The following is a 27744-nucleotide window of genomic DNA, read 5'->3' on the forward strand; positions in this document are numbered from 1 at the left end:
TTATCCTTGCAGTTGTCTGTGGAAAAATTTGGGGTTAAGGAATGGGAAAGGGATTACTGTCCTTAAATCCCCTGTGATTGGAGATCTCAGGTCTTTTAATCAGCCTTTGACCTTAATGAGTGTTGCTTATTCTTTTGAAGGGGATACGTCGAAGGTCCTTGGATTCTTTCTAAACTGATTCTCTCCAAATTACTAATATGATTTTTTTCTAACTTTACCTTTTAAAAAAAAATGATGTCCTTTTTAGTGGAAAGGAGCACATTTTATTTTAGAAAACTGCTCATAAAAACTGACATAATTTGCAGTGCCCTAGTATTTTAATTCATTACTATAAGCAAACAGTAATTATCTAGGATTAGTAACAGAAAATGTAATTGCTTTATTATATCACATCTTCTAATTTCATGAATAGGTAGGTTAAATTTTTCCAGATTTGTACAAATAGCATTATAACAACCTCCTTTGGTTTATGGACTTGGCAGACTCGTGTTCACAGGTGGCTGTATTTCTCTTGAACTCTGTAACCATGTTTCTTTATTCCAGGTCACTGGCGTGGATGCACACTGTAACAAAAAACCTTATTTGTCTTACTTCCAACTTTTACACTGACTAGGTGTATTTCTCATTTTCTGCCCCAAAGCTAAATGGCTATCTTTACAGTTTGACTCAGCTCTTTTAGTTTATAACATTGAGAGTCACTTAGGTGGGATTTTTGTAAACACTTATTTTAAGTTTATGAAAAGTTTCAGATAAATACACAAGTGAAGAAGCTAGTATAATGAAACACCCATGTATCCCATATCCCAGTGTCAACAGTGACTTGCTCATGGTCAGTGTTTTATCTGTGACGTGCTCTACATGCTCCTCCTGGATTATTTTTAAATAAATCCCAAAATCACTTCACATAAGATATTTCATATGAATGAGATATAATGACTTTTTAAAAGCAACCACAGCACTCATCACAGGTTCAAAATGAGCGTCAATTATCTAATATTACCAATCATACAGATATAAAGCATATAAAGACAAATTTTTATGCCACCTTTTAGCAATTTGAACTGAAAGCACCTAAAAATTTACATTTCAAAAAGTGTTTACCATTAAAGTGGTTTTTTGTGGTATGAACACTGAAAAGTGGAAAAGGTATAGGAAAGTTCTTTTTTAATCCTACTTTGGACAATATTCATAGATTCTCGGTTTTTCTCTCTTACCTCTAAATTAAGTAAAAAGCATTCTGACTTTGCTGTCAGAATATACAAACTATTATACATTGGCTACTAAATGTTGAGCGCAAACACACTTGTGTTATATGTATTATGTGAAGTAAGAACTTTTTACAAAAGTAACTTTTTGAAAGGTTAAAGAAGTTCTCTCAAGATGTAGAAATACTTCCTGAACAGAGAATATCCTTCAGGTGATTGATTGGCTTTAATTTGGGAAACCATTAGGTTGCTGTCTTCCTTTTTTATTGAAAGGAAAAGGAAGAAAATAAAATAATATTTGTCCCTCTGGTCAAGTGACCTAAATAGTTCTTTTTCCTTTGCTCTGTAATACATTAGTTGTTATTTAAATAATTGATGTTAAGTGTCTTTGAATTCCTGTGGTTTGAAGGCTTTACAGATATGGTTAACTTTCTCTTCCTGACTGAAGAGGATGTGCATGATAGTATCATTTTTTCCTTAGTCAGTCTAAATTTAGACTTCTGGATCTGAATTAGAACGCTTGTGTTTGTGAACTAAAATGAAAGTGTTGCTGTTTTCTCATTTTTTAAGCTTTTTTGATTAACTTCCTTTTTCACTCCTTGACACAGTTAAGGGTGAATGGAGAGCTAAAAATAATTTTTTTCAAACAGTTCAAGCTAGAAGCTATTTTTCTATAACTCTTGAACTGAATAAAAGCAAGTTTAAAAAAATTACCTGAGTCAAATTTAAGTTGGAATCTTTGGTTTACAGAAGAAGCATTTCTCCATGTCTGGCTGCCATTTATCCAGCTCCCTGCTCTTCCATCTCTTCAAAACCCTGGCATAGTTATGGATCAGAGTAGGGCTTTGCCACATGCACCTATGAATTTGCACTTGAGTATCCATTCTAAGAAAGTTGATGATCTGTTGACTGGAGTCTTTTGTATGATTACTTTCTGCTTTTAGGGTTTGATCACAGGTGGACACTTAAATAACCAAAAACTCTAGAAATCCTTTCCTTTCTAGTACTTTAAACTAATTAGCTATGGCTGTTTTTCTGTTCCTTTCCTGACCTATTCTCTTATTCCCATCAGTGCACATAGTTTTATCATCATATTCCCTCCCCCAAAGGTGGGGAGGGGATAAGGCAATGATTAACATACAAGAGCAAGCCTGGATACCTTAAATCATATTTTTTCAGATTCAAGGTTACTGCTGCCTCCAAAGATCTATCAAACAGGAGGCAAAGGAAACAAACTGAAATTTAGTTATTACAATTTATATTTTAATTTTAAACATGACAGTATCCTGAACTGTGGTAACTAGTAGTCTTTCCACATACTGATGTTTCCCCAAATCTAAACAAGAAAATGCTTTTGTTCATTTATTCCAAAATAAATAAAATATAGTAGGCAAGAAATTAAATCCATGTATTCACCTTCTACCCTTGATTTTAAAGATGGGAGTCGTTTAGCATTTAGCACTGTAGCTTGAAATTGAATTGTCCTCAGCACAAAATGTCCAGGGACAAAATGTTTAAAGCATGCATGCCACAGTTTTGTCTTTCTCTTGAGGATTATTGCATGCAGCTAAGATATGATACAACATAGAATGTATAACCCCTAATTTTACCTAGTGGTTATCTATACAGTAATCTCTGCTCCCTAGAGCTTGGCCCAAGACCAAGAAAATAACAATGAAGGTCTCCAAACAGCAAAAATAACACACCAATTCTTGTAACTAAATTGGTAAACTTTATTCCTAGAAGATTTCCAGAGTTCAACATTGATGGCAGAATTGCTCTATTTTAGACACAGTTTGAAACTGATTGTATATCATATACCAAGAGATAAACTGTCTAGGTGGCCACAACAGGCAGGCTCTATGATAAAAACTCCTTAGCATTAGTTGGTGCCAGAAGTAACTTCCCTAAATTCTATGATTAAAGTGTATATACATTATAGAATATCCATTATCTAGTCGAGTATTTCAATACCTCATTGCGTTAGCCGAGGGGATAAAGGGACTCTATGCAAAGTAACATGACATTGGTATTATTAAATTATACCAACAGAGTTGTGGCGTAGAGTACTTCACAGTTAACAAAATGCTTTCATTCGTATTTTCTTATTTTAAAATAGATTACAAAAGAAATCCTAAAAAAGTGGCAGGAATGCTAACATAGCATCTTGAAAATATAGGGGAAAATATTCCTGAGCACCTACCTAATAGATCCTAAAGACATCATTGTGTCATAAATAATATTTATGATGGCTTTGTTCACAAGCTGATTATTTTGATAGATTCTGAAGGATGCTAAACTTATCTCTGTTAGAAATTTATAGATTATGCAACTGTTCATAAATTGAGTTGGCCCCAGAAGATAAATCTAAGGTAGGACTATATGGATTTCCTTCATTGCATTAGGGAGTTCACCAGACATTTTCCCATTGAGTCCTATTTTTGTTTGGATTGGAATCCTTCCACTCAGCCTATGAATGGTAGAGCTAGTTGTTTGCTTGGGTATGGAACCCATCTGGTATGAGATCTCTATGCGGTTCAGGAAGGACAACTGAGAATTTCCACAAGATACTAGTAACGTTGCCTGAGTTTTTGTTTCGTGGTTCTGAGTTGAGAAGATAGTACATATTTGGGGATTAAATGGCATTCAGAAGACTGAGAATTAAATGAGGATGTTTTTAGTCTTGCTATGAATGATATATATTCCTTGGCTTCTGGCTCTCCCAAATTTATTTATCCCGGACATTTCTAACTTGGTAATTTTAATGTTAGTATCTTTTAGCTCTTTGAACAATGGCAGATTGGTAATTCATGGCAATTTTGCAAAGTGTGTATATTTATAATTTTATAGCATCTACGCTAGAGGACCTCAGAAGTTTGAAGAAGATTTAAGAGTGTTTTCCACTTCCTACTTGATGAACTCCTATTTGAGATTTCAGTTTAGGAATGCCTTTCTCCAGGATGCTGTTTCAGACCCCATAAACTCTGTTGTTGCTACTCTGTGTGTCTTGTAACAGGATTTCTGTTGTCGTACTGAGTCACACTGGATTGACATTTCAATTGCTGCTTTGTTTTGCCCTGGGTTAGGTCAGTTCATGTGAGTTGGAAACTAATAATAATAATCTTTAAATATTTGTTCAATATGTACTTAAGAAGGATAAACTGATTTTCTTAAAATAACATTTCTGTGTAGAAATAAATACCTTATTAATTCATTTCTTCAGACTAAAGCAGGGTTAGGTTTATAAAAATAATTAGAACATTTCTTAAGTTTTAGTTTTAATTTATGATTTTTCTGAAACACAACTTCCCAAAGGGCATTTCAATTTAGATAGTAACATTTATTAATCTTGGTAAAAGTCTCTATACTGGTCCTTTTTGGAACTAGAGCTGACTGCAGCCATGTGTATTACAGAGCTGCTTTAATATTCCTTGTAGATCTGAATTTCTGCACAATAGTCCACTTGGCCACGCGCTAATCAGATACTGGTCTCTCCAATGAGAGCATGGAATGTGTGTTATCTAGGGCGCGATACAGTGCTTGAGGAAGAATGGGTACTCAGTGAAGGTTTGATGAATGGTTGAAAGCATATTTTGATAGATTCTGAAGGATGCTAAACTTATCTCTGTTAGAAATTTATAGATTATGCAACTGTTCATAAATTGAGTTGACCTATTTGCAATATTTGGCTTAGAATCTCAGATATAAAATTCTTATTATTGTTCCTGATTACATAGTTGGTGCGTATCTCTATAAAGTAGTCTTTACCTGTGGAGAATAAAAGCTTGTTGTAACTTGCAGGTTGTTAACAGGAGTTTCTTTTCCAGATTGTTTTCTGTTTGATAACATATAAATTTGCTTTCTTTGATAACATCTGAAGCTAGCAGGTAGGCTCAGTTTTAGTTAAGGACTGGTGGGTAAAATATGTAACTACTTGACATATCTGCTGTTTTATGACATTTGAGTAATTAAAACAATCTGTATTTATTCGTATTGACTGTAAAATAAATGAAGAGATTTCCCAAAATCTGTAGCCAAATAATGCTACATACTTTTTTTTTTTTAAAGCTTCTAAGTTAGACCTGAAACTGCTATTTCCTCCTAGGTTAGACTTAATCACTCAGGATAGCAGTTAACTCCTGTGAATAAGGGGGCCTGATTTGGAGTCCTTTTGTGACTAAACATTTTTACCATTAGGTAAGTAGAACAGTGTTGCTAATACTCAGTAATGGCAACTTTTTCCTCTAAGGACTTTGATCTTACTTCAAAATTGCCTCTGATTTTCCTTCTCCAAAGTATATGAGAGTATTGGTGGCTTGCTGTTTAAAGGTTGCTTTATTTTCATTGAAAAGAATTAGTTATGCAGAGTGAATTAAAAAATGAGTAATAACATTTTGAGGAATTGAGCAGTTTTTTATATTTTACTTACCTAAGTTTGCCTTTGCCTTAAGTTGTTTTTAGTATTTATCCAGGCTTTGATCTTGTTGAAGATGACTTCCAACCTCTTCCCAAAAATAAAAAAGATCTATGACTTTCAAAAAGAAAAATAAAATCTGAGCAAAGAGAAAATTAGAATAATACTAAGTAGAGTTAGGTAGAGAAGTGTTCCTGAAGATTCTGTACAGTTACTAAAGTTTGTCTATTATTTGGCTCTGAGCTTCCTGTAGGTAAAAAGCAAAAAGGGATACTTCATTTATAAGATTAACATTGTAAAATAAAACAATATCAGTTGCTTAGAAAAAAGACATTTTTTCTTCACACTGAATTCTGAAATTTCATACATAGGTCTTTATAAAGAAGACATTGAATAGTATAATAAATAGCTCTTTCCAAGTATGTTTAATAGGAATTTTGAATGGCATAACTCCTAGTCACAATTGGGTAAAAATGGTTCTTTAAAGAACAGCACTGACCAATAGAAATACAGTGCAACAATAATATTAAGTTTTCTAGTAGACACATTAAAAAGTAAAAGAAATGGGTGAAACTAATTTTAGTAATATATTTTAGCCCAGTATAGCCAAAATATTATCATCTCAACATGTAATTAATATAAAATTATGATATTTCTCATATTTTTTCAAAACAGGTCTTTGAAATCTACTTACAGCACATCTCAATTCAGATGTTAAATTTTCATCAGAAATATTCAGTCTGTATTTAGATTGCATAAAATTTACATTGATAATTTCAATTGAACTGATCTAATATAAAACAAAATATGAACTGTGAGTATGCAGATGTATCACTGGGGCAGGAGAGGTGACAAAGCCAAGGCCAGTATCTCTTTTCAGGTGTGGCCATGGGAGACACAGTGGCAAATCTTAGAACAGAAAAAGTTTAATACAGTCTGTATTTAAAACGAGGAACTCCTCACTTAGTATTCATAATGAAGCAAAGCTCTTGTTACAATTAAAAAAGGCATTAGCCTGGGGTCCGTGGGTGTGTGGCACCCTTGTGCCTTGGCTCTGCCCCCGCCTTGATCTCCCAGCCCTACCCTCAGGACAGGTGTGGACGACGCATCACAGCTTGTGTTACACTGAGCCAAGGGGTGGCTTCAGAATCCTTCCTAATGGAGCATTTTGGGCAGCCGCTGCAGTCAATAGGAATTGGAAAGGGTGATAAACCCCATAGATATTTTCTGGTTATTTTCTCTTCTAAAGTAGACTCGTGTAAAGGTTAGTAACTCAGTCAATAACCATGAAAGAAGAAATAACTGCCTGCTGTCTGAGTAAAACCTTTTTTAATTCCACGGCACAATTTTATATAATTGAATAAGTTACATGGAGTTTACCAATATAGGATATAAGATGTTACTTAGGATACATACCAGTTTATTTTAGAATAGCATTTCTAACACCCCTAGTTTTTAAAAAAAACCTTAGTAGTTTTCAAAAGAGGTAGAAATTGCTTGTGAAGAATTTATTTTTGAATCTAGCCTGTGAGTATAATTTAATGTGGGTTAGTTGCATGAAAATGATATATATGAGTATTTAAAATTCTGCTCTATTGTTTCAACTTCTTGGATGTTGTGAACTTTCAACCATTCATACAATAAAAAATATAGGAGGGCAAATTATCTGAAAACATAAGAGCAATGAATTCATGCTGTTCCTTCCAATTGTGCTAAAGGAGTGATTTTTTTCTCAACATTATAAAGGAGATTAATTTTTATGAAAATATGAATAGCAAATGTAGCCAGGTGTCTGAAAGAGATGGCAGTATTTAAGGGCCTTTTTCAAAGTAGAGATCCCCATGATTTCATCCAAGAGTGTTTCTCAAAAGGGGGTTCAGGACTAGAAATGTAATTTGAAAAAGCTTCCCAGATGATTCTAAAACTCTTCTTTTCTGGGGACACCTGCTTGGGAACTTTCAAAATTTACATGGAAAATTAAAACTTGAGGGTTTTTTTTTATGGACAGAATTCTAAGGTGAGAAATACTATGGAAAGTTGCTGGTCCATTTAATTGCTCTGTTGTCATAAAATGGCAGATATGCCTAGTTTGATATATAAGGGTATGTTTTAAGTAAATATTAATAGTTCAAAGATTTTAAATACCTTTTAATAATTGTGTAGTCTCTTTACAGAGGTTTTGTTTTTTTGTTAGTTTAGCAAAATTGTCTTCTGCTTCTGAATCAGATGACAGTTTTAATATTTAATTTTCTTGTTCGAGTTAGTTCTGATTCCTGAAATATAGTATTATAGGTAATCAAGTTGTTGTCTGTGTATATAATATGTGAGGCCACATACACGTATGTTTTGTATGGAATGCAATGTGGAATGATTGTATTCATAAACTCGTTTCATAATCTTTGTTGTAAAGTAAATCATGCTCATTGTAAAAATTTGAAAAATGCAGAAAAGGATAAAGTAGAAATTTTAAATCACTCATTATCTGTTACAGATAATCCTTAGTATCACAGATATTCATAGTATCCCCAAAATAATAGCTATTAATATTTTACATGTTCCCTTATTTTTTTCCTGTCATGCTATAAATGCATTTTTATGTTTTGCTTTTTAAAACTAGCATTGCGGAATGATCATTTTCTCAGGATATTAAATACTCTTTAAAAACACAACTCTTGAGCCTTATTGTTACCACAGAAACTGTACAAAATGTCTAGCACACTGCCTGACACATTAGTTAACACTTGGAAAGGTCTTACTGGGTATCTTGATCTGGTCCAGTTTTTTTACCCAGTACATCAAATAAGTAAGCTGTCTGACCTTCTGCAAACATACTTACCAGGATGTGAATTAATTTGTTAATAAGCTAACCTTTCTTTTATTTCCAGTTCTAGTGGTTTGTTTTCATAATCGCCTCACATTGGTGCCAGGAATTGCCCTGAGAACTACCAAGAATTGTCTATCTGTTCCTCAGTGTGACAGCTTTTCTACTCAGTACGAAGGCAGCTCTCACATCTGCTTCCCTCTGTGTTTTTACCTCTCTGTTTTCCCCCATCTTCTAACTTTCATTTATTGTATAAACATAATTTTTAAAAAATAAAAATGAGATCAACTAACCCATAGTCTCCCCTTTGTACAACAAATTTCCTTTTGTATAGATTTTAATTCTTCCTAAATAATTTTAATCATAGCTTAAAATTCAGTACTCTGTTTGATCCCAATTCTGAAAAATTGCAAGGTCCTTCTTCCATTGTTCCTTTGCGGAATACATCTTTTTACAAATCATAATTAACTTCTACTTTTAAAAGATCTGTTTAATATCTATACCTGTTTATTTTACTTTTAAAGAATTAACTAAAGCATACCAAAATTCAGTTCTTAATAAAAAATTTTCAGTTTTAGCATTTTCCCCTTCAGTATCAGATGAATCTATTTGTAGACTTTTCATTCATGGAAGGTTAAAAAAAATTATGATAATTTGATAATTGGAGTAACTATAAATAAATGAACAATAAACTAGTCACTGAATTTTTATGTTCCAAATTTTAAAGTCTTGCCAGCTAAACATCCACAACGCAGCCATTCAGTTGGAGTTCAGGCTGCATTTGATTGCTGACTGCTTTCATCACTTACTCATTATGCAGAATGAATGTATGTCTGTAGGGCAGTGTTGCTTCAACAAATGGACAGACTGGTGTGTATCATCACACCAAAAATTGGCTTGACTTCTTCCATCCACAATTTTCCCGTATTTTGTGAATTTTTATGACTGCATAATATTCCACTAAGTTGGTCTGCCATATTTTTCGCTCTTTTTTTTTTTCTTGATGGATTAAACCCACACTTTTTATTCACTGTTAAGGTTTTTAGAAGTAAACATTTTTATATGTCATAGCTTTGTTTCTTCTGCTTCTTTAAAAAATTACATCAAATAAATTTCTGGGATTGGAATCTTTCAGTAAAAGAGGGAACATTTTCTCCAGCTCGTGATGATAATCACCAAATGATTTTCTGGAAGGGTTTACATTATCCAAGCTCCTCTCTCTTCTGAAATCTGTCTGCTCATTGGCCAGAAGAGCTCATTCAACTCACTCAATTAGTGTCAGAAGGGGAAATAAGAAGAAATTTAAATCGTCAGTGTTGTTACTTTGTTAGTATCTCTTGTCCTATCTGAAGGAGGATGTCAAAACTAGTTTTTCAAAAGATACTTTTAAATTGTTTGTGGCATACAATGATGTATTGATTTGAATTGACTGTAAGGTGTTTAGAGATGTAAAATCCTTAAATCATAAACAGAAACCTGACAGGGAGTGACTGCTCAGCAATTGGATTTTAAAATAAACTCTTGAAACCTTTGGATATTACTTTGTTAGTGTAGTAGTAGTATACTAGTAGTACTACCTATAAGTAGTAACCTTGAGGAAATTTTATTCTCAATCCGTTGATTCTGTCTTGTGTAAAATACCTTGATTCTTTGGACTATTTTTTCTCAGCATCCAAAATTGTGACAAACTTTGTCCTTTAAGTTGGTTTGGGCTTACTTTGAAAGTAGAAGTCATTCAAAACAAAGTCTGAAATAAAATAAGATGCATAATATTGTTCTAGGCTTAAAAGAAAAAGCCAGTGTGATTTGTAAAATAAGAAGGCAAACTTTATATATACATGATATGGAAAGGAGGTGATGAAGAACAGAAGAGGGAAATAGCCCCAAACTGGGTCTGAAAATACTTCCAAAAGTAAATTCTGATTCCTTTTCCCTTAATTTTCAGCATGTATATCTGGTCAAAGAAACTGCTTTACACTCATCTGCATGTAAAAAGTTCTGTTTTTGTTGTTGTTATAGACTCCTAATTTCATAGTCTTTGTATATAAAGTAAAAAAATGTATTATTAGTCTACTTTAAGTTTAGATTACATTAAGACATTTTTACTTAACCATATAATATCATCAGTCTTGTATCAAAACATTTGACATAACCTTTTACTGAGTAGTTTAAAATATGAAATTATTCTGTTACCCTGGATTTCTCCAAGAATATGGTCTTGATGACTGAACAAATTCAAACACTCATTAGCCCAGTGATTCTCAACCAAGGCGATTTTGCCCCCAGCAGACATTTGACAATGTCTGGGGATACCTTTTTATTGCCATGACTGTTTGGGAGGGCAGGGTCCACTGGCATCTGGTGGGTAGGCTGGGGATGACTCACACATGCTGCAGTGTACCAAACAGCCCTCCACAGCAGAGAATACCCAGTCTAAAACACCAGTCATGCTCAGGTTGAAAAACCCCTATTTTAGCATAAAATCTTGGCCTCTTGAGATAGTTAGAACTGTGTTTAGTTTTCCACTTAACTTTAAGGATGTTTAATGTCAGTTAAGCCTCGGTTTCCTCACCTGGAGAAAAAAGACAGTAGCATCTGCTTTACATAACTATGGTTAGCACAGTTTCTGCCACATGGTAAGCAGTCAATAATACTATTATTCTCACCGCTAATGATAATATAAAGCATATTAAAAATCATTTGAATATTAAAATTTGATGAGTACATATAAGCGTCTTAAAGTTTTTTCTTTGCTAATTTCCCTCATTTGAGAAGCAATCCACATATAATTTGTATAATGGCTGTGCTGCAGCATAGTAAGACCACGTCAAAGTTTTAGTTTTCCACAGTTTCTAATTATACATGCTTCATGCTATCTTATTCTGATTTAAATTGTCAAAATAATAACGGTTCAAAGGCTGGACACATTTTAGAATAATTCCAGACATTCAGAGGACCATGAGTGTTTGGAAGAAGGATTGTTAGTAAGCATATGGACTGTAGCTTCTCTTGGAGGTCACCTCTGCGGTGGTTGCCGTTGCTTGGGAGAGGCAGCATTGGTGACCATGGTAATGATGGTGTTTTTCTCTTCCTCTCTAATGGCCCCCTGATGATTTTATTGACGCACTTTAGGGAGAGTAGTCAGCTGGTTCAATACTTGTACCATGCCTTCATTAAGGGTGTTTAATAATGCTACCACAAATACCCACTCTGAAAAACTGACTAAAGGTGAGGAGGGGAAGTAGAAGGAAGTACAGACACAGAAGGAATAGAAGGCATTGTGATTCCTGCCCTTGAGGAGTTTGCAGTCTAATTGAAGAGATATAAGTGACTTACAAATTTAATTAATACTCAAAGGATTTATGAGCCTATGTGTATGGCAGACCTCATATATAAGGTAGGAATAATAGAGCAAGGTTAGGAGAAGGACAGATCAGGGTCAGCCATTTTATTTTATTTGAAGCTAATTATTTCTTATATATAAATATGAAACTAACAGAACTTTAAGGTCTTAGAATTTACAGTAAATGGTCATATGTATTTGAAGTTTGAAGCAGCCATAAAAGGTAAACTTATTAACCTGCCCCCCCAAATGCATGTAGGTAATGTATGCAATACAAATTAAATTACAGATTTCAAAATACATTGGGAATGTCAACGTGGAATATATTGGAATGTCTGTCTGGAGTTAGAAGAGTTGCCTCCAGCACTGTCCTAGCCAGTGGACATAAATGTGTTAGGAGACCTTAAAGAAGATCAGGGATCTGCACCAGATAACCGTATCTTAGTGAAAATATCCTCTTTTCCCCAGATGTAAGCAGTCTGTTGCAGTTTTCTTTCTAGTCGCTCTCTCACGATTAGTCGTGTTGGCTGTATTTTTGTGTTATATATGGTTTTGGGAGGAGATTTCTGCCTCACTTCTCATGTCGCCATCTTGTTTAATCCCACATGGCTTAATTTTGATCATCTAATTATTTCTGTTAGGCCCCCTCTAACATGCCTTATCCTTTGCAGTGTATCTTGTCAACTACCTCTGTGTTGTTTCCTCCCTTTTCTGTCTTTTTAACATCAGAAATGAACAGCAGACTTAAATCATTTTTGATGCCACTTGAAAGTAAAAATTTTTTAATTGTTTCTTTTAGAAAACAGAACTCATCTCACCACTATCATCACTCACATACTTTTTCAAAATGGTGCTTGGGTTTGATTTTATATCTAACTGGCAACATTTCCTTACAATCAAATGTCTTTTATTCTCATAGTTACCTGCCTCTTTATCCCCCTTTATCTCTCTTCTTATGCCATTAATTTGTTGGAAGAACTGGACATAATGTCTCGTAGAATGTACCTTGGAGTTTTAGTTCAGCTTGTGCTTGGGTCATTTGTCTTGGAGCAGTATTGGGCAAGTTGTTTACTTCTAAGAAATGCAATTTCAAGGATATCGGTATGATTCTCAAGGGATTACTTATGTTTTTAGATAGACTTGATTACTCTGAAGTCAAGTTGCAAGTCAAGGGAGGAGGAGGCATTGTCCCTCATTTGAAGGTTTGTATGATGTGATCACAGATATGTGTCCTCTGCTGTTCACCTGGAGGGAAATTTCCAACTGGTCTGTTCACTTACACTTTGTTGAGGGCAAGAACTTTCTTTCATACTCCTGTCCTCGTGCAGAGTGGCCCAAGCATCCAGAGTTGTTGATCTCAATTGTCTGGAAGTTATGAAGTTGACAAATAGTACACACTTCACCCCAAACCTTTGAATCAAAAGATTTCTCTTTTTTCCCTTTTCTCTTGGAGACTAGCTAGCTCTTCATTTCTTTCTTTCTTGTTTAGATCATCACTGAGCTTTCTCTCCATCCTCCAGCCCATTACCCCTTCCCATCTTCTTAGCTTCACAGAACAACTAGTCCCATACATATACCAGTGAATGTTTCTGATTTGAACCTATGTTAGTGTCTTTGAACCTTTGTTCTTGGGGTGAAGAGATGGTACTATCAAGATTGGTATTGCCAAGAGCAATGGTGGAGGGAAATTTACAGAAAATGAACAGATGAAAATATCAAGCTATAACCCTGCCACTAGTAAATATAACATACAAGACAACACTAAGAACTAGAATTAAAAGTTAACGTGTTTCTGGGATGATTAGTGGAAGTCATGGCAATATTTGCCCTTGCATTTACCTTCCTGACATAGATTTAGTTTTGTGTTTTGTGTTTTTGTGTTTTTAAAAGCCAGAGCAACTCAAATTTATGTATTTAGGAAGCATGTATTTTGGAGATAAATGCAGTAATCCAAGTGCTTCAGCCTACCCAGGGATTCTGACCATGTAGACTGATCCTGAAGTAAATCCTGTGTACACATATGTGAGCAGTTCATTAACAATGATTAAAGGAAATAATGAAACCATTTGACTTCAGAAGAACGTTCAAGTATCAGATGGGTCATTTGAAGTAAAACTGTGAGGTACTTTTAAAAATTTGGATGCTATGCAGGCTAAACTAGCTAAAACTTTTTAATGGTCATTTAAAAAACTTTTTACTAGCAATTTAATACAGTGGCTAAAAGCACAGACCCTGGAACCAGGGTTGAATTGACACCCAGCTTTGGCACTTCTTAGCTATTGGACTTGAGCAGGTTTTTTAGGCTCTGCTTTAGTTTCCTCCTCTGTAAATAGGAACAGGATAGTAGTGACTTTCTCATGGGGTTGGTATGAGGATTAAATGAATCAATATATGTAAAACACCTGAAAGAGGATCTAGCACTTGTAAGAGTTGTGGGTGCTTGCAATTATTAATAATGTTACTACTTTTCAGTGTAGATTGTGTGTTTTGCTCATATAATTACATAAAGTAGACTCTTAGGAATTTCTTGGAAACTGCCATAAATAGTTTTTTTCTATAGAAATGTGATCCACGTTACAAACAGTTATTTACAAATGAAGTCTTGGAACATAAAAATTTGTAAATTTGAATCGGCTAGGATCCAGATTATTTAGTACTTGGCAAGTTAAAGCCATTAATAGTAGAGCTGTTTGAAGACATTAGGTTATATGCACCTAAAAGCCTAAGTATATGTGATTAAGATCACTAAGTTGATTCATAAGTGAATAATCTGAAAACTTGAATGTGAAATGTATGCTTGCAGCTTTGAGTGCCAAGAAAAGATTGTTTTGGTTTCAATAGATAACAGTCATAACAGTAACTTCGAGTAGAATTCTGCCTTTGTTACTCTGTAGTCTTTATGCATTTGGTTCTTCTCCACAAGTACTGCAAGAAAACAATCAAGTGCATGGCCAATTTCAAGATCTCAGAAGCACATATTTAAGTGTATCAGCTAAGTCTGTTGCTTTTGTAGGTCCTAAATATTTAAACATTCACATACCAGGCCCATGATAAGTGCCTGGTAAGTATTTATTACATGGATGAGTAATGGTACATAGGATTAACCAGAGCAAAGGTACATGGGAGAAGGGGACACAGAGTGCGCAGGAAGACCGATTAGTAGATTACTGAAGTAGTGATAAGGGTCTAAACTAGGATGTTGACAGATGAACTGGGTGGGTGGGGGAAATAGATACAATAAACACTGCAGAAGAAAAATTAATAAAACCTAATAACTGAGTAGCTATAGAAAAATTGTTGTGATCAAAATACCATTTAAAATCATAACCATCTGCAGCCTCTCATGTTGAAGAATACGTGTTATTCATATTAGAAGACTTCTAGAATCATTATTGTGTTCTCTAAATTAAATTAACCTTTACCTGGGAAATTAGTTTTCACCTAACAAACATAATTAAACTAGGCCAGAAAAGGTCAATTAACATGGGCATGTGCATGTGTGCAGTGTTATTACAGATTCTCTGTTAGCATTTTTGAATTGCTTTTGAAGAAAACTAGGAAAAAATAATTATATTCCCTAAGAAAGCAGCTTTTATGCCACAGTCAAACTTCCTAAAACTTTGAAGATAGAATAAGGACAGTGCCTTAGGGATTGGTAAATTGTTCAAACATGAATGTTGTGAATATTCTGAAAATAAAAGGGAATGAAATACAAGAAATGAAAGGTATTGAAACACTATCATTATAGTTCTTCTAACCAGAGATCCAAAGACTCAAGACTCATTAAGTATCTTTTCCAGACTTTTCTATCTGATTTATAGTGTTAGTTACTCTGCTATTGTCAATACAAGTTATCAACTTGTGAAATTCTGCACATATTCCTGTGGACTGTGTTTAATATACATGAGTTTAGGCTACTTCGTTGATTAAAAAAGAAAAGATAAAGAACATTGTTCAGCATATAGTCCAAGTCAAGGGATGTGTTACTTAATTGGCCAACACTAATTTCTTGAGATTTCTAAGTATCTTCTGGTTTCTTTATAACTTTAGACAGTTTTTCTGTAATTCTTAACCTGTTTCTAAATTTGCAAAAAATTACAGTGTGATTGATATTGTGTAGCTCAATGCCAGGATTCCTTTAGTTCTTGAATTGTTTCTCTGGCAGTGATGCATTCTGCTTTTTTTTCGTGTCCGTGTCATCAGATAATTGTCTAATCTGCTCGTGACAACCTTTCCTGCTTATAAATATTCCTTCTTTTGCTGTCAGTCTTTACTTTTTCCCTGGAGTTCATCTGTTCTTTTCCTTAGCTATTTCTTTATAAAACTTTTCCTTTTAGTTTAAATTGTACTTTATCCCTCTATGTTTATTACTCTCTCCTTTATTTACCCCTCTTTGAAGCTGTCCGCTGCCATTTGTTTTGCTGTATTGTAGTAGTAACTGTTTTGATTCTGTTGGATGTGTATTCTGTAACAACTTTTTATGAACAATTTTTAAAAAAATGAATAATATGATGCATTCACCTCCAATCACTAGCACTCAATGAATATGTTAACATTCTTAGCTTAGATTGTATAGCCTGCATAGATGCAGAATTTTAAGCCACATTTTACTGATAACTGTTTTAATAGTATATTCTGATGTTGATGCATTTATCACATTTACCTATTCATTCCCTGCTTATCCCCATATGCAGAGCTCTGCTGCTGAATAATTTGTTTTACTAATCCTAAGTAAACTGATAAATTATTTATTAGGATTTTTTTAATTAATAATAATTAGTGTAACACAGTTGTATTCAAGTAAGAATTCAGTAATTCAAGTAATAATCTCTGTGTTCCAGAGATGACTAATTTATAAATGGGAACCTCAGTCTTAAGAGCACATGAGGTCATGGCTATCTGGGGCACCACTAAGTGACAGTATCACTAGTCACAGGTTGATGCAAATTGTCTGTGTGAGCTGAATAGGGCTGCAAGGCACAGGCAGCCTGAAACAATCGTTTACTTCATTGACAGACAGAATGTATTCTTCTTAAGTAGGAGAGCTTGCTATCACTTGTGAATAATGAGTTGATGGGCAGACATATTGTGAAGAACAGGATTATTTTTTATAAATGTCTTTCCTTTATTCCTCTTTAGGGCAACTGTTTTTCATATTACTGTGGCTTTTTTCAGAGTTTGTATTCCATGATAGTTATGTATGGGAAATACGGGAAAATATTAGAATACTTTTTTCTTTGGTAATTGTTGGTAGATCTACTTCCTGGTTATAAAGCATCCTGTTAGATGTACATTATCAAAATATTTTAGGAAGTTTGGCTGTAGTCTGGCATATTCTGGTACAGTATCCATTTATCTTCCAATATATTGAATACCTACTGTTTTTCAGGCACCGTTAACTAGATGATGATAACTATATGAATTAAAATGCATTTTTTCCTATTTTGATCTAAAAGCAAGATTTAATTGGGAAACAAATGCAACCAAAGGCACCTAAAACCCAAATTGTTCTGTAGCCACACACTAAGAAGCTGTGCTTGCTCAGAGAAATGGCAACTTCTGAAAGAAGAGAACTCTTAAGTTTTAAGATTGATTTTTCTACCCTCAGAAGCCATGATTTAATTGGAGAGTTAAGACACGTAAATAAACTATCTTGCTACAGTAAGTGATATGATATATGTAGGATGACCTTATAATTTATTGTCTAGATTGAGATACTTCTGAGGGTAAAAGGGGGCACTGTCCATCATAAGAGTGAGACAACAGCTGTAAATCAGCCTTGTCCCAGGCAGACCTGGATGAATGAGCAGTGTAGTTAGAGTGGTCACGTCATCTTCAGAGGAGGCTTTATTACTGAACGAGAGGAATCAGGAAGTCATTCTTGTAATTCTTTCCAGGTAAGATTTATAATGAATATATCAATTTGACTGGAATAGAAATTTGGGTAGGGGAATCGTCGTAGTTGGTTTGGATTGGGAATTATGTGATCTTAAGAAGCTCCTTCCCCAGTGTCCCAGTTTACTGTCTACAGCCTGGAGATTGAAGAAAAACCTCAATTTGGAATAGCCAAATTTGGAAAGCCCACATTTGTAGTACAAAAGGAAAAATAACAACTCAAAGAGAGGAGCAAAGAAGCAGCAATAGCATTCCCCAAAGTAGTTTTGCCAAACACTAGATCTGTTTGACAATAACAGGTGGGAGAGGAAAGAAAATTGGCTCTGTGGTAAATACTAAAACTGTGTTAAAGTTAAATTTGTTCACTGCAAGAATTTTTGAGATCTCTAGTATGTTAGCATTAGTGGCAAATCTTCGAGTTGGGAATATATGAAGCAGTGTTTTGCCCATTTATGTGATTGCTGAATCCTTTTATCTCCAGAATACTTCATGGAGACTAATGTCCCAGAAAACACATTTTGGGAATTATAAAATCCTAACAAGGAAAGGTTTTCAAGAAGGAAGGAATTAAACCATGTCAAGAGTTTCAGAAAGACTAAGGAAGATGAGAAATGAGAGGAAGCTATTGGTGTTTATTAGATGGTCATAAGTGACCTTTAGGAATGCTGTTCATTAGTGTGGCTCCAGTAGTCACTGGTTTATAGGGAATTAAAGATAAGAGTTAGTGATGAGGAATGAAGGTACAGTGTGTTTACATCATTCCACCTCTATTAAGTCAGATACAAAGTGTGACTGATAGAAATAACTTGGTCATTACTGAATATTTGTTTCCTATCTATTTTTTGTGATTATAAAATTGTATATTTCTAAGTAATGTGCCCTTTTTGTTTACTGCTGACCGTATGATATTAGAGCTGGAAGGGACCTTCACAGTCGTCTAGAACAGTCCCTCAGAGAACCATTCATTTCCCCTTCATAGGACAAAGGTACACATTAAAAATACATATTTTTTAGTTACAGCCATAGTATCAAGTCTAAACCATTTTCCTCATTTTTTAAGAAGTATATGGAAAGATAAACTATCAATTTTGTGTTTCTAAGATGTCTGTCTTGTAGATTTTAGTCTGATATTAAAGACCATCTCTGGATATATCCCGTCCTTTCATAAAACTGTGATACAAATAATTCAGTTTGTGTAAAGAGGAAAGTCACTTTGACATTCTCTAACAATAGATTTAAAAGATTCATCCTGGATTTATTGGACTAAGTAGGTGATTAGAAGAGAAAGCATATAGTAGGTGCCAAAATAGGTTGTGTGCTAGAACTCAAATAAGAAGGAAAACTTCTAGTATGTACATGGTTGGTATTCAATACATAAAAGTTTCCTTCTCCCTAATTTAAGGCTCTTAGCCAAAGAACTTATACCATCATATCTCCACTAATGGGAGATGGGCAGAGAAAAGAGAATTGTTACCTTCCTGAAATACATGAAAACCCATGATGAATATAGGTCCTTCCTCAGCACCCTCTCTTACTGCCGTGTCTGTACCAGCTCCTTTTCTCCTGTCTGTAATGCAGTATCTTCCATGCTTGGTTGACAGAAGTTGTACTGAACCGTTCTTAATTGAGTTGTGAGAGTTAAAAACCCTCCTGGAAACAAAGGTTTCTCTAGGTAAGTGTCCCCCTGAGAGTTCTTTGCTTTCATTCAAATTTGCTGTTTGGTTGATACTATGTATTGGACGTTAGACTGCTACTATTCCATGTTGAAATATGGCTAAAGCAGCTAGCTTGCATCCTGTGTTCAAGTTTTAAAAGGTTATCCTGTAGTCAGGGATTAAAGTCCTGTAGAACCGTAATTTAAATTCAGAATCTAAATGTTTTCTAAATTTACAGGATTTGGAAATTGAAAAAAATTATAATTTTATGAGTAATTTGCAAGGATTCTCAAAAAGTATATTGTTCAGTCTTATGGAATTTTATCAGTTTCCCAACTTAAAGTAAATGTACATTATAAAGTATTTAAAGAAAGAGCATTATATAGTTAGTATTACATGATTTACTAAATCAGTGATGGTTTTGATAATGATAGATAATTTTTGATAATTGCCTATTAGGCACTTAGTATGTGCTGAGCACTTAAATGCTGTATAAATTTTGAGCTACATTTGATTCAGAAATGTTTTCTTTGTTTCTTTACTGATGAGGAAAAAAGTTCAATCTACACTGAAATTAAGTAGGCCAGTTAACTCTTGTTAATTCACTTTTATAGCCCAGTAGCTTCTTGTTCATGTTAGTGCTCAAAAAAATAATTCAATGAATAAATAGTTCATGGGTTCATATAATTCAGAAAGCATTCACTTTTGCTTTGGAATATAGTTCTCCACCTACATTTTAAAATGAGTTAAATGTTCTGGAAATTCACATTGCAAGTAAAATGAGATGATGTAGAAGTTTACTTGGGAACTTAAGCTAGAGAACTATCTGGCTTCCCTTTTACCTATTTTTCAAGGTAGATTAAGTGTTTCTGCAATTAAATATAAGGAATCCTACCGAGGTTTTTACCTATAAATATTTAATATTTCACATACATTATAATCACCATCATGCTAGGTGCTAAAAAGAATGTAGAAAAAGATCTCACTGTTTCAGTCCATTTAGCAAATATTAATATACCTCAGTTTATGACTCCATAATACCAATAAATTCAAAGACAAGAATTCAGTTGTATTTTCTTAGATGTTAAAATCTGTTTTCACCAGTGCCTTCTCTCCTTCACAAGTAGAACTGCTGCTCCATCCCAGTGGGGAAGAGGAATGCTTTCCTGGCTTTACTAATGCTATTTTAAAATTACTTTCCTATTCTTTCTTAAAAAATTTAGTTCCATTGTTTCATCCAGGATGACTAGGCTGGGAGGATTTATTTATGCCTTCCCCTCCCAAATGTACATAAACTAGGGTGTGTGGGGGTTGGGGTGGGGAGCCTGGAGCAGCCAGCATTCCCAAGCAAGTGAACAACCAGTGGAAAAAGGCCTTGAGGCAAGTAAGGACTCAGTGGTTTTGAGGGACTGAAATAAGATGCCTGGGTCGGAGCATAGTGAGGGCAAAAGTGGTGGAGATGATAGCGGAGATGAATAACGGAGACCAGAGGAAGGAATTGGCTGGACCACCTGGCTCACTTAGGAGAATGGTGAGCGGTAGATGTTGTGTTGTTAGTGATCTGGGTTCACATCGCAGCTTAACCACCAACTAAAGTCTCTAAACTCCTTCCCACAACTCTAAACTGGGGGTAGTAATACCTGCTTCAGAGATGAGCAAGCAGAGTAGTAACTAAGTGTGATACTAAAATGCATAAAGCCGTGCAATAAATGGCAAGCTGCTGTTAGCATTTTTACTCCTTTATTCACTGTGCCATACGTACCCTACTCTGGAATTTGAGATGCACAGATCTCCCTCCTATTCGGTTTATAATTCATTTAGCAAATATTTGCTATGCACTTAAAGTTTTAAATTCTAGCTATCCCTCTCCTCTATAATTGTTTCTATGTCTCTTTCATAGCTTCAAGATTATCAAATCCTCAAGGGATTTTATATTAAATCTTTTCAAACCTAGGCACCAAGAATAGTGTCTCTTTCAGAAAATATTTAAATAAATGAATGACTAAAAGAAAGTTTATGAAATATATAATTACCATATTTAAGCACTACAATTGTCTGAGTAATTATTTTAAATCAGTCCTGTGTAGAAAAATGAACACATTTCTTTGCTCCATCATTGCATTTTTTCTTTAGCATTTAACAGAAATTCAAAGTATGCCATTTACAAATGTGCTTATCTTCTTTCAAATTCACACACTATCTTAAAATAAGTCATGGATGGAATTAAGTCTTTCTTTTCCTAGATCAGGTAGCTATTTTAATGCAATAGTATTTTTTAAAGCCCTATTCATCTTCAGATGCAAATAAGAAAAATAAGACAGATATGTAAGCCATATAAATTGTTAACAAGTTGAGTGCTTTAAAAAAAAATTTTTTTTGAGGTAATTATAGATTCACATGCAGTTGTAACAAATAGTACAGAAAGATCCCATATAACCTTGACCTAGTTTTCTTCCCTAATGATAACATCTTACCTATAATACATCATCATAATAGGACATTGGCACAGATAAAAATCCACAGACTTTATTCAGATTTCTCTAGTTTTACATGCACATATTTGTGCACATGTGTATATTTAGTTCTGTGCAGTTTTATCACATGCAGGTTAACGTGACCACTGACCACCGTAAGGTGCAGAACAGTTCCATCCCAAGCAGCCCTGTCCTTCCCTTGTGGAGACCCATCTACTCCTGTCCCTTCCCCTCCCCTTCAAACCTGGCCACCGTTAATCTGTTGTTCTTGTTCATCTCATAATTTTGTCATTTCAAGAATGTTATGTAAATGGAATCATATACTGTGTAACCTTCTGGAATTGGCTTTTTTACTAAGTATAATCCCCTTGAGATAAATTGAGAGGTTTTCAGAAGTGATTTACAAAGAAAGGCTAACATCTGTCCTACTGGCCACTTGCTTGCCCTGTAGCAGAAAAGGCAGGAATGAGCACTACAAATGCGCAAGTGCTTCCCTGGAATGAACCCTGATACTCATTTCATCTGTAAAAGACTCTCGATGAAGAAAGTGGGAATTCCTTTCCTAATCAGCATGTTATTCTCTCGTAGAAAACAGTCATATTTCTTTTAAAGGGCATGGCCCATCTCCATAATCACCAGTTTTAATTCCAAAGACCAATCCAGTTAATTCTATCTTCCATTGTCCCTCTTTCCTTCCTCTAATTTTTTTCCATCCTGTCCAATTGAAAACAAGTTGTATGAATTAGGTTCTGGATGAGATTTCTCCAAATTGATCTAAAAATCTAATAGAAATGGCAATTTGGCTGAAATTTTTTTTTCAACTTGAAATTAACTCTGCATGTTGTTTCCATTGGCCTTACAGGAAGAGATCATGGTAGTTCTATCTCACTAATAGTCTCATTTGGATTTGTTTTGCCTTGAAAGTAATTATAAAATATATAATTCATTTGCATGATCTAAATGCCATCCCTTGGGAATTTTACTACATCATGTAGGAGCTCCATCTCTTACCAAGTCATTCAGGGTCCTGATTAACAGTTTTATTTTTAGACAAGTATGTGCATGTACTATATCACATTTTAAGCTGTAAATAAGAGTTGTTTGTACCCCATTGCTGATGTATCAGAATACCATTACCGCACAGGCAAGGGCTCTTTTTAAGGTATTTTATGGATTGACTTAGCTTGGCTTCAAAGAAGTAAAAAAATCTTTCATTAATAAATCTTTTTTAATTGGTACATAATCTTTTAAAAGGAACCACATTTATAGGAATTGCCGTACATTTATTGAGAAGAGCTATAATTGACATCTTTTTACCTGAGTAAACTGGAGAAGATCTTACTATGACATAGGAGTAATTAACTACTGACCAATGTTGTGTATCCAGATGTTTATCTGGGTGATTACTTTCAAGATTTCTTCTAAAGGAAATTATGGGGATTCAGTGTTTTCCTCTATTGGTGTTACAGTCCTGAGATGCACTTGACTGCCTACTGAGGCAGATTCATACTTCTAGTCTAGAAGCAAGATTGTTATGTGGATATTAGCATAGGAACAAGTCCAGATTCATCTGTTAATCTTCAATATCAATAACCCCATCTTTTTCTTCATTTGAAAACTAGGCACAATATTCATATAATATGTTAGCTGGGATTTAATTTTACTTTTCAAAGTGCCTTACTAAATGATAGCATTTATGTAAATGGTGGTATGCTGCTAGACAGTAAAGATCCAGAGACAAATGAAGATTTGAGGTGTTTACATGGTGGAACTATCCACATGTCCATATCACTGCCATTCCAGTTTATATCTGATAAAATGCCCAGAATGCTGAAGCCTGGCTTTGAATCTCAGAGCTAACCTTTCAGGTCTACATTTCCATATATATCTTGAAACTCAGGAAACTGAAGTATTAGTCAGATACTGGTTGAACACCTAGTATGTGCCGGACACTGTTCCAGGCCCTGGAAGTGTTTCAGGTAATGTGTTCCTTTACTTAGCAACTTAATTTTGTGGGTTTATTGCTGTTGTTTTAAATTTTGGACATAAGCTTCTTTTTTGAAGCAGTCTTTAACTGTTACTGTCAGTTTGAGATAGTTTTAACTATAAGATTTGATGAATTCTGAGATTTATGTTTTATAGGCTTTCTTTTACAGTTGTCATATTCTCTCCTTCCCCACCCAATGGGTGATTAGGATCCCTCAAAATAGGTTTAAATCTTACCCTACGTTTTATTCTCATTTTGTAGCCCAAAGCCACTTCTAAACTCTAACATGAGTTAGAAACTCAGTGCTTTTTCTGGGGCCAGGCAGGTTCCATAAGTGTATGAAGCAGGTCACTGTGAGCAAGTAGGAATTAGCAGGGTCTGTGTCAAACTGAAAAGTTCATGTCCACCCGTAAACATTTTTAAAATATTTTTTTTAACTTGTGTCAAACACATCTAGAGGTGAAAATTTTCTAACACTCTGATCATCTAGGTAAACATAAATCTCTTAGACCATTGATTTTAAAATATGAAAGTGAAATACCAGTTTAGTGGTAACACTCATGTGTATCAGTTCTAAAATAGGAAACACTCAGAACTTTGCTGCATGAATGTTACATATTTATGGTTTGGGGTGGGTGTATTAATTTGTTTTGTTTAATTTGCTGTAGACATCTTTCCATGTCAGATCATATAGATTTATATCTCATGTTGCGTAAAGACTGTATTTCCATAGTAAGGAGGTACTACCTTTATTTCTCCATTTCCATATTGATGGATAGTAGGGAAAATATAAAATATGCTTTGGTGCCACTTTTACAGATTCTAAGGATTACATGCTTTTCTTCTATTTTCTTTGTTATTTTTAAATATTATAATTTGAATAAAAGCCTAATAGAAATTAATTTTAAACTTAAAAGATTATTCCAAGAAATAGTAGCTCCATCTATATCATTTACATAGCTCCTTAGGAAGCTTGAATTTAATTCCGTTTCTTTCTGGTTAAACAAATCCATGTGGCTGAACCATTATGAGGGGTATAATTTCTTGGGCATTAATGACTAAAGAGTCCTTATAAGGTAGTTTGAAGCCATTAAAAGAGTCCATGTATGTTCAGAGCATAATACCAAATTTCATACAGAGACAACTGTGAATAGTGATGTATCTGTGAGACCTAAAATTCACATTGTATTGTATAGATGTTGGATTCCTTGCTTTAAGAATCGCTTGTCACTTACTCGTTATAGGAAATAAATGAGGTGTACTGTCTTACAGTTTAATTGTAACATTGCAACATTTTGTTCAAATGGAACTTAGAATATTTCTGGATCATATACTTCTCTATGCCAGTGTGATTTCATCAGATCTCTTCCTGTATTAAGCTCTTTGGTCTAATTTCATTCTAGTTAGAAAAGGCAGTGAGAATCTAACTGGACACATTGAAAGGGTTTTTCATCTGGAATATAGAATTCTTTTTCTTATATCTTCTTTTTTTCTTTTATCTTTTAGAAAAAAATTTAATTGAGATGTAATGTGCATTTAGTTAGACTATAGTTTCTAACATGGAATCAAGTTCTTGCCCACCTACTATGGAATCCAGTCTCATCCCATTGAATTCAGAATTGTTTGTATATAGCATTGTTCTAGAGGACGTATTTTATAACTTTCAACACATTTTTGAAGCGATGTGACACTAGGAGTGGCATTAGCCATGGTGGCAGTGGTGGTAAATGAGTAACCTGATACCCTGATTGTGCTGCAGCAGACATCAATTTAGTCATCCTAGACTCTGCCATCTTAAAGATTTTCTGTCATTTTTTAATAAGAGAAAAATATATTGGTAACTGAAGAGGCGAGCCTGAGTAACCTGGGACCTGGCACCATTCAATCTGGTACAATGACATTCTCTGTTCTTAATACATAAAGAAAGTAGGCTAGTCACGGGGCTTGGTTCCATACCAGACCCAACTTTTGGGAAGGTCTTATTTGCTGTCTTAATGAAGTCCCAGAAGCATAGAAAATCACACTTGTATTTCTGTAACTTATAGGGAAATGAATGAATATTGTGGTTTTCAAAGATAACAAGTTAATTATGGATAAAGATAAAAATTAAAAAGTGAACATCTTGGAAAGTGTGTTAAGAGTAGTATAAACAAATATATATTAACTTGGAACTGTAAATCAAGTGGATCTCAAAAATGCTAATCCTGTTATCAAACCTTAGATTTTCCACTGAGCGTGAATCTGTGTTTTTGTCACACGCTGCTCGTCCTCTCCTTCCCAAGGAAATACTGATCGTGCAGTTGGGATTAAAGTAACTAGTGTTATTGATTCCTCCATTAACCGTAATAAAGTTCTTTAAAATTAGAGTTTCTGGTTAATTTGCTTAGGTTTGAATGATTCTTATAGATTAAAAAAGTCATATAATTTATTGTTTCCTTTATTTTTTTCTAAGAAGTCGATTGTCAACTAAATCTTTTTTCTGCTTAGTGATGTAATCTACAGGATTGCCACTTTCATTAATTTTCAATGGAAAATATGTATTCTATTGTAGTAATAGTGATAACCTGTAAAAGTTCAATTCTGAACATTGTTGGAACACTTAAAAGCATAGTGAATTTTGGTTTCCTGTGTTAATTTATTATGGCAAATCTATCTATCCCCCTGTATATATTAAATAATGAAAATAAAATCATATACTAAATTCCCATTCTTAAAAAAAACTTTACAGAATTTAAGCAAAAAAAACCAGAAAATGGCATTAGTAATAGTTTAGAATGTGATTGGAATGAAAAGATTATGAGTCATTTTCTTTTACTTTAAAAATTTCAAGATTTATATTAAAAGAATCATTGTTTTCTTTCAGATAAATCTGCGCCTCATCTTGGTAAGTGGGAAAACAAAAGAATTCCTGTTTTCTCCCAATGATTCTGCCTCTGACATTGCAAAACATGTGTATGACAACTGGCCAATGGGTGAGTGGTGTTTTTCTCTTGAGAATGAATAATGTTAATTCTTTATGCCCAACCTCGTTTTACAAAGTTATAAATATAAGAGCTGTAAATATACAAAAATATAGAAGACCAAACAAATAATTGAGGGTCTAAGTTTTCAAGTTTAAAAGGGTCAATCACTGTGTCCTTCCCTAGATTTTGCTCTCCAGCTTCTTCATTGCAAAGTGGCGAAGAAGCCAGTGTACAAAGTCCTGTTTTTGCCTTAGAACTGTAAATGAAATTATTTAATGTAAATGAAATTACTTTTTAAAAGAAAACACAAAGTAACTAACACACACACACATATGCACTTTCATAGCAGTAAAATTATTTATATCAAAACAAAGTAAAAGGAAAGAAAAACTATATTTAATAAATTATAATACATTTTCTTTAGTCTGTTTTGTACATAGCCTATTTAAGGTTGAATTTGACCCAAAGTTAATTTCTAATTCATGTCTCTTTGTGCATTCTCTGAACTACCACAAAGTCAAGAAGGTGTAAGTCAGTTTATGCATTCCACTCTCAGACTGGTATCTATGACAAACGAAATGTTGAGGGGGTGTATGTGATACTCCTTCCTTGCTCTGGTTCTCTTCTATGTAGTAAGACAATGTCTGACTACTCTAGATCGAGTCTTTAGGTTGGGTTCTTTCTTTGAACTTTCCCCAAGTTATCCCGACCCTTTTTATGGCATATACTATAATGATATGACTGTTTCAGCTGATTTAACTTAATTTTACTACCCAAGGCAATTTGGACTTTTAAAGAACAAGACTGTTTCAATAAGGAACACAGTGTATATAAAATGAACCAGTTACATCAGTGTTTCTCAACCTTAAGTAATATTTGGGACTTTTTTATAGGAAGAAAATTCTTGTAGATTCCCTAGTGCTGACTTACATTATTTTTATTATAATGTTTATTTCTAAAGATAGAATCATAAAACACAGTGAAAGC

At 34.2% G+C, this 27744-nt stretch overlaps 1 protein-coding gene across 1 annotated transcript in view; it reads left to right on the forward strand.

The window, feature by feature from the left end:
* Positions 1-27744, forward strand: part of UBL3 (ubiquitin like 3) — a 56070-nt gene that overhangs the window by 13867 nt on the left and 14459 nt on the right. The window contains exon 2 of the mRNA XM_036917324.2: positions 26658-26766. Coding sequence (XP_036773219.1) covers positions 26658-26766 — 109 coding nt within the window. The remainder of the gene's footprint in view (positions 1-26657; positions 26767-27744) is intronic.

This window comes from Manis pentadactyla, chromosome 2 (assembly GCF_030020395.1).
Source record: "Manis pentadactyla isolate mManPen7 chromosome 2, mManPen7.hap1, whole genome shotgun sequence".
In the NCBI taxonomy this organism is placed as follows: Eukaryota; Metazoa; Chordata; class Mammalia; order Pholidota; family Manidae; genus Manis; species Manis pentadactyla.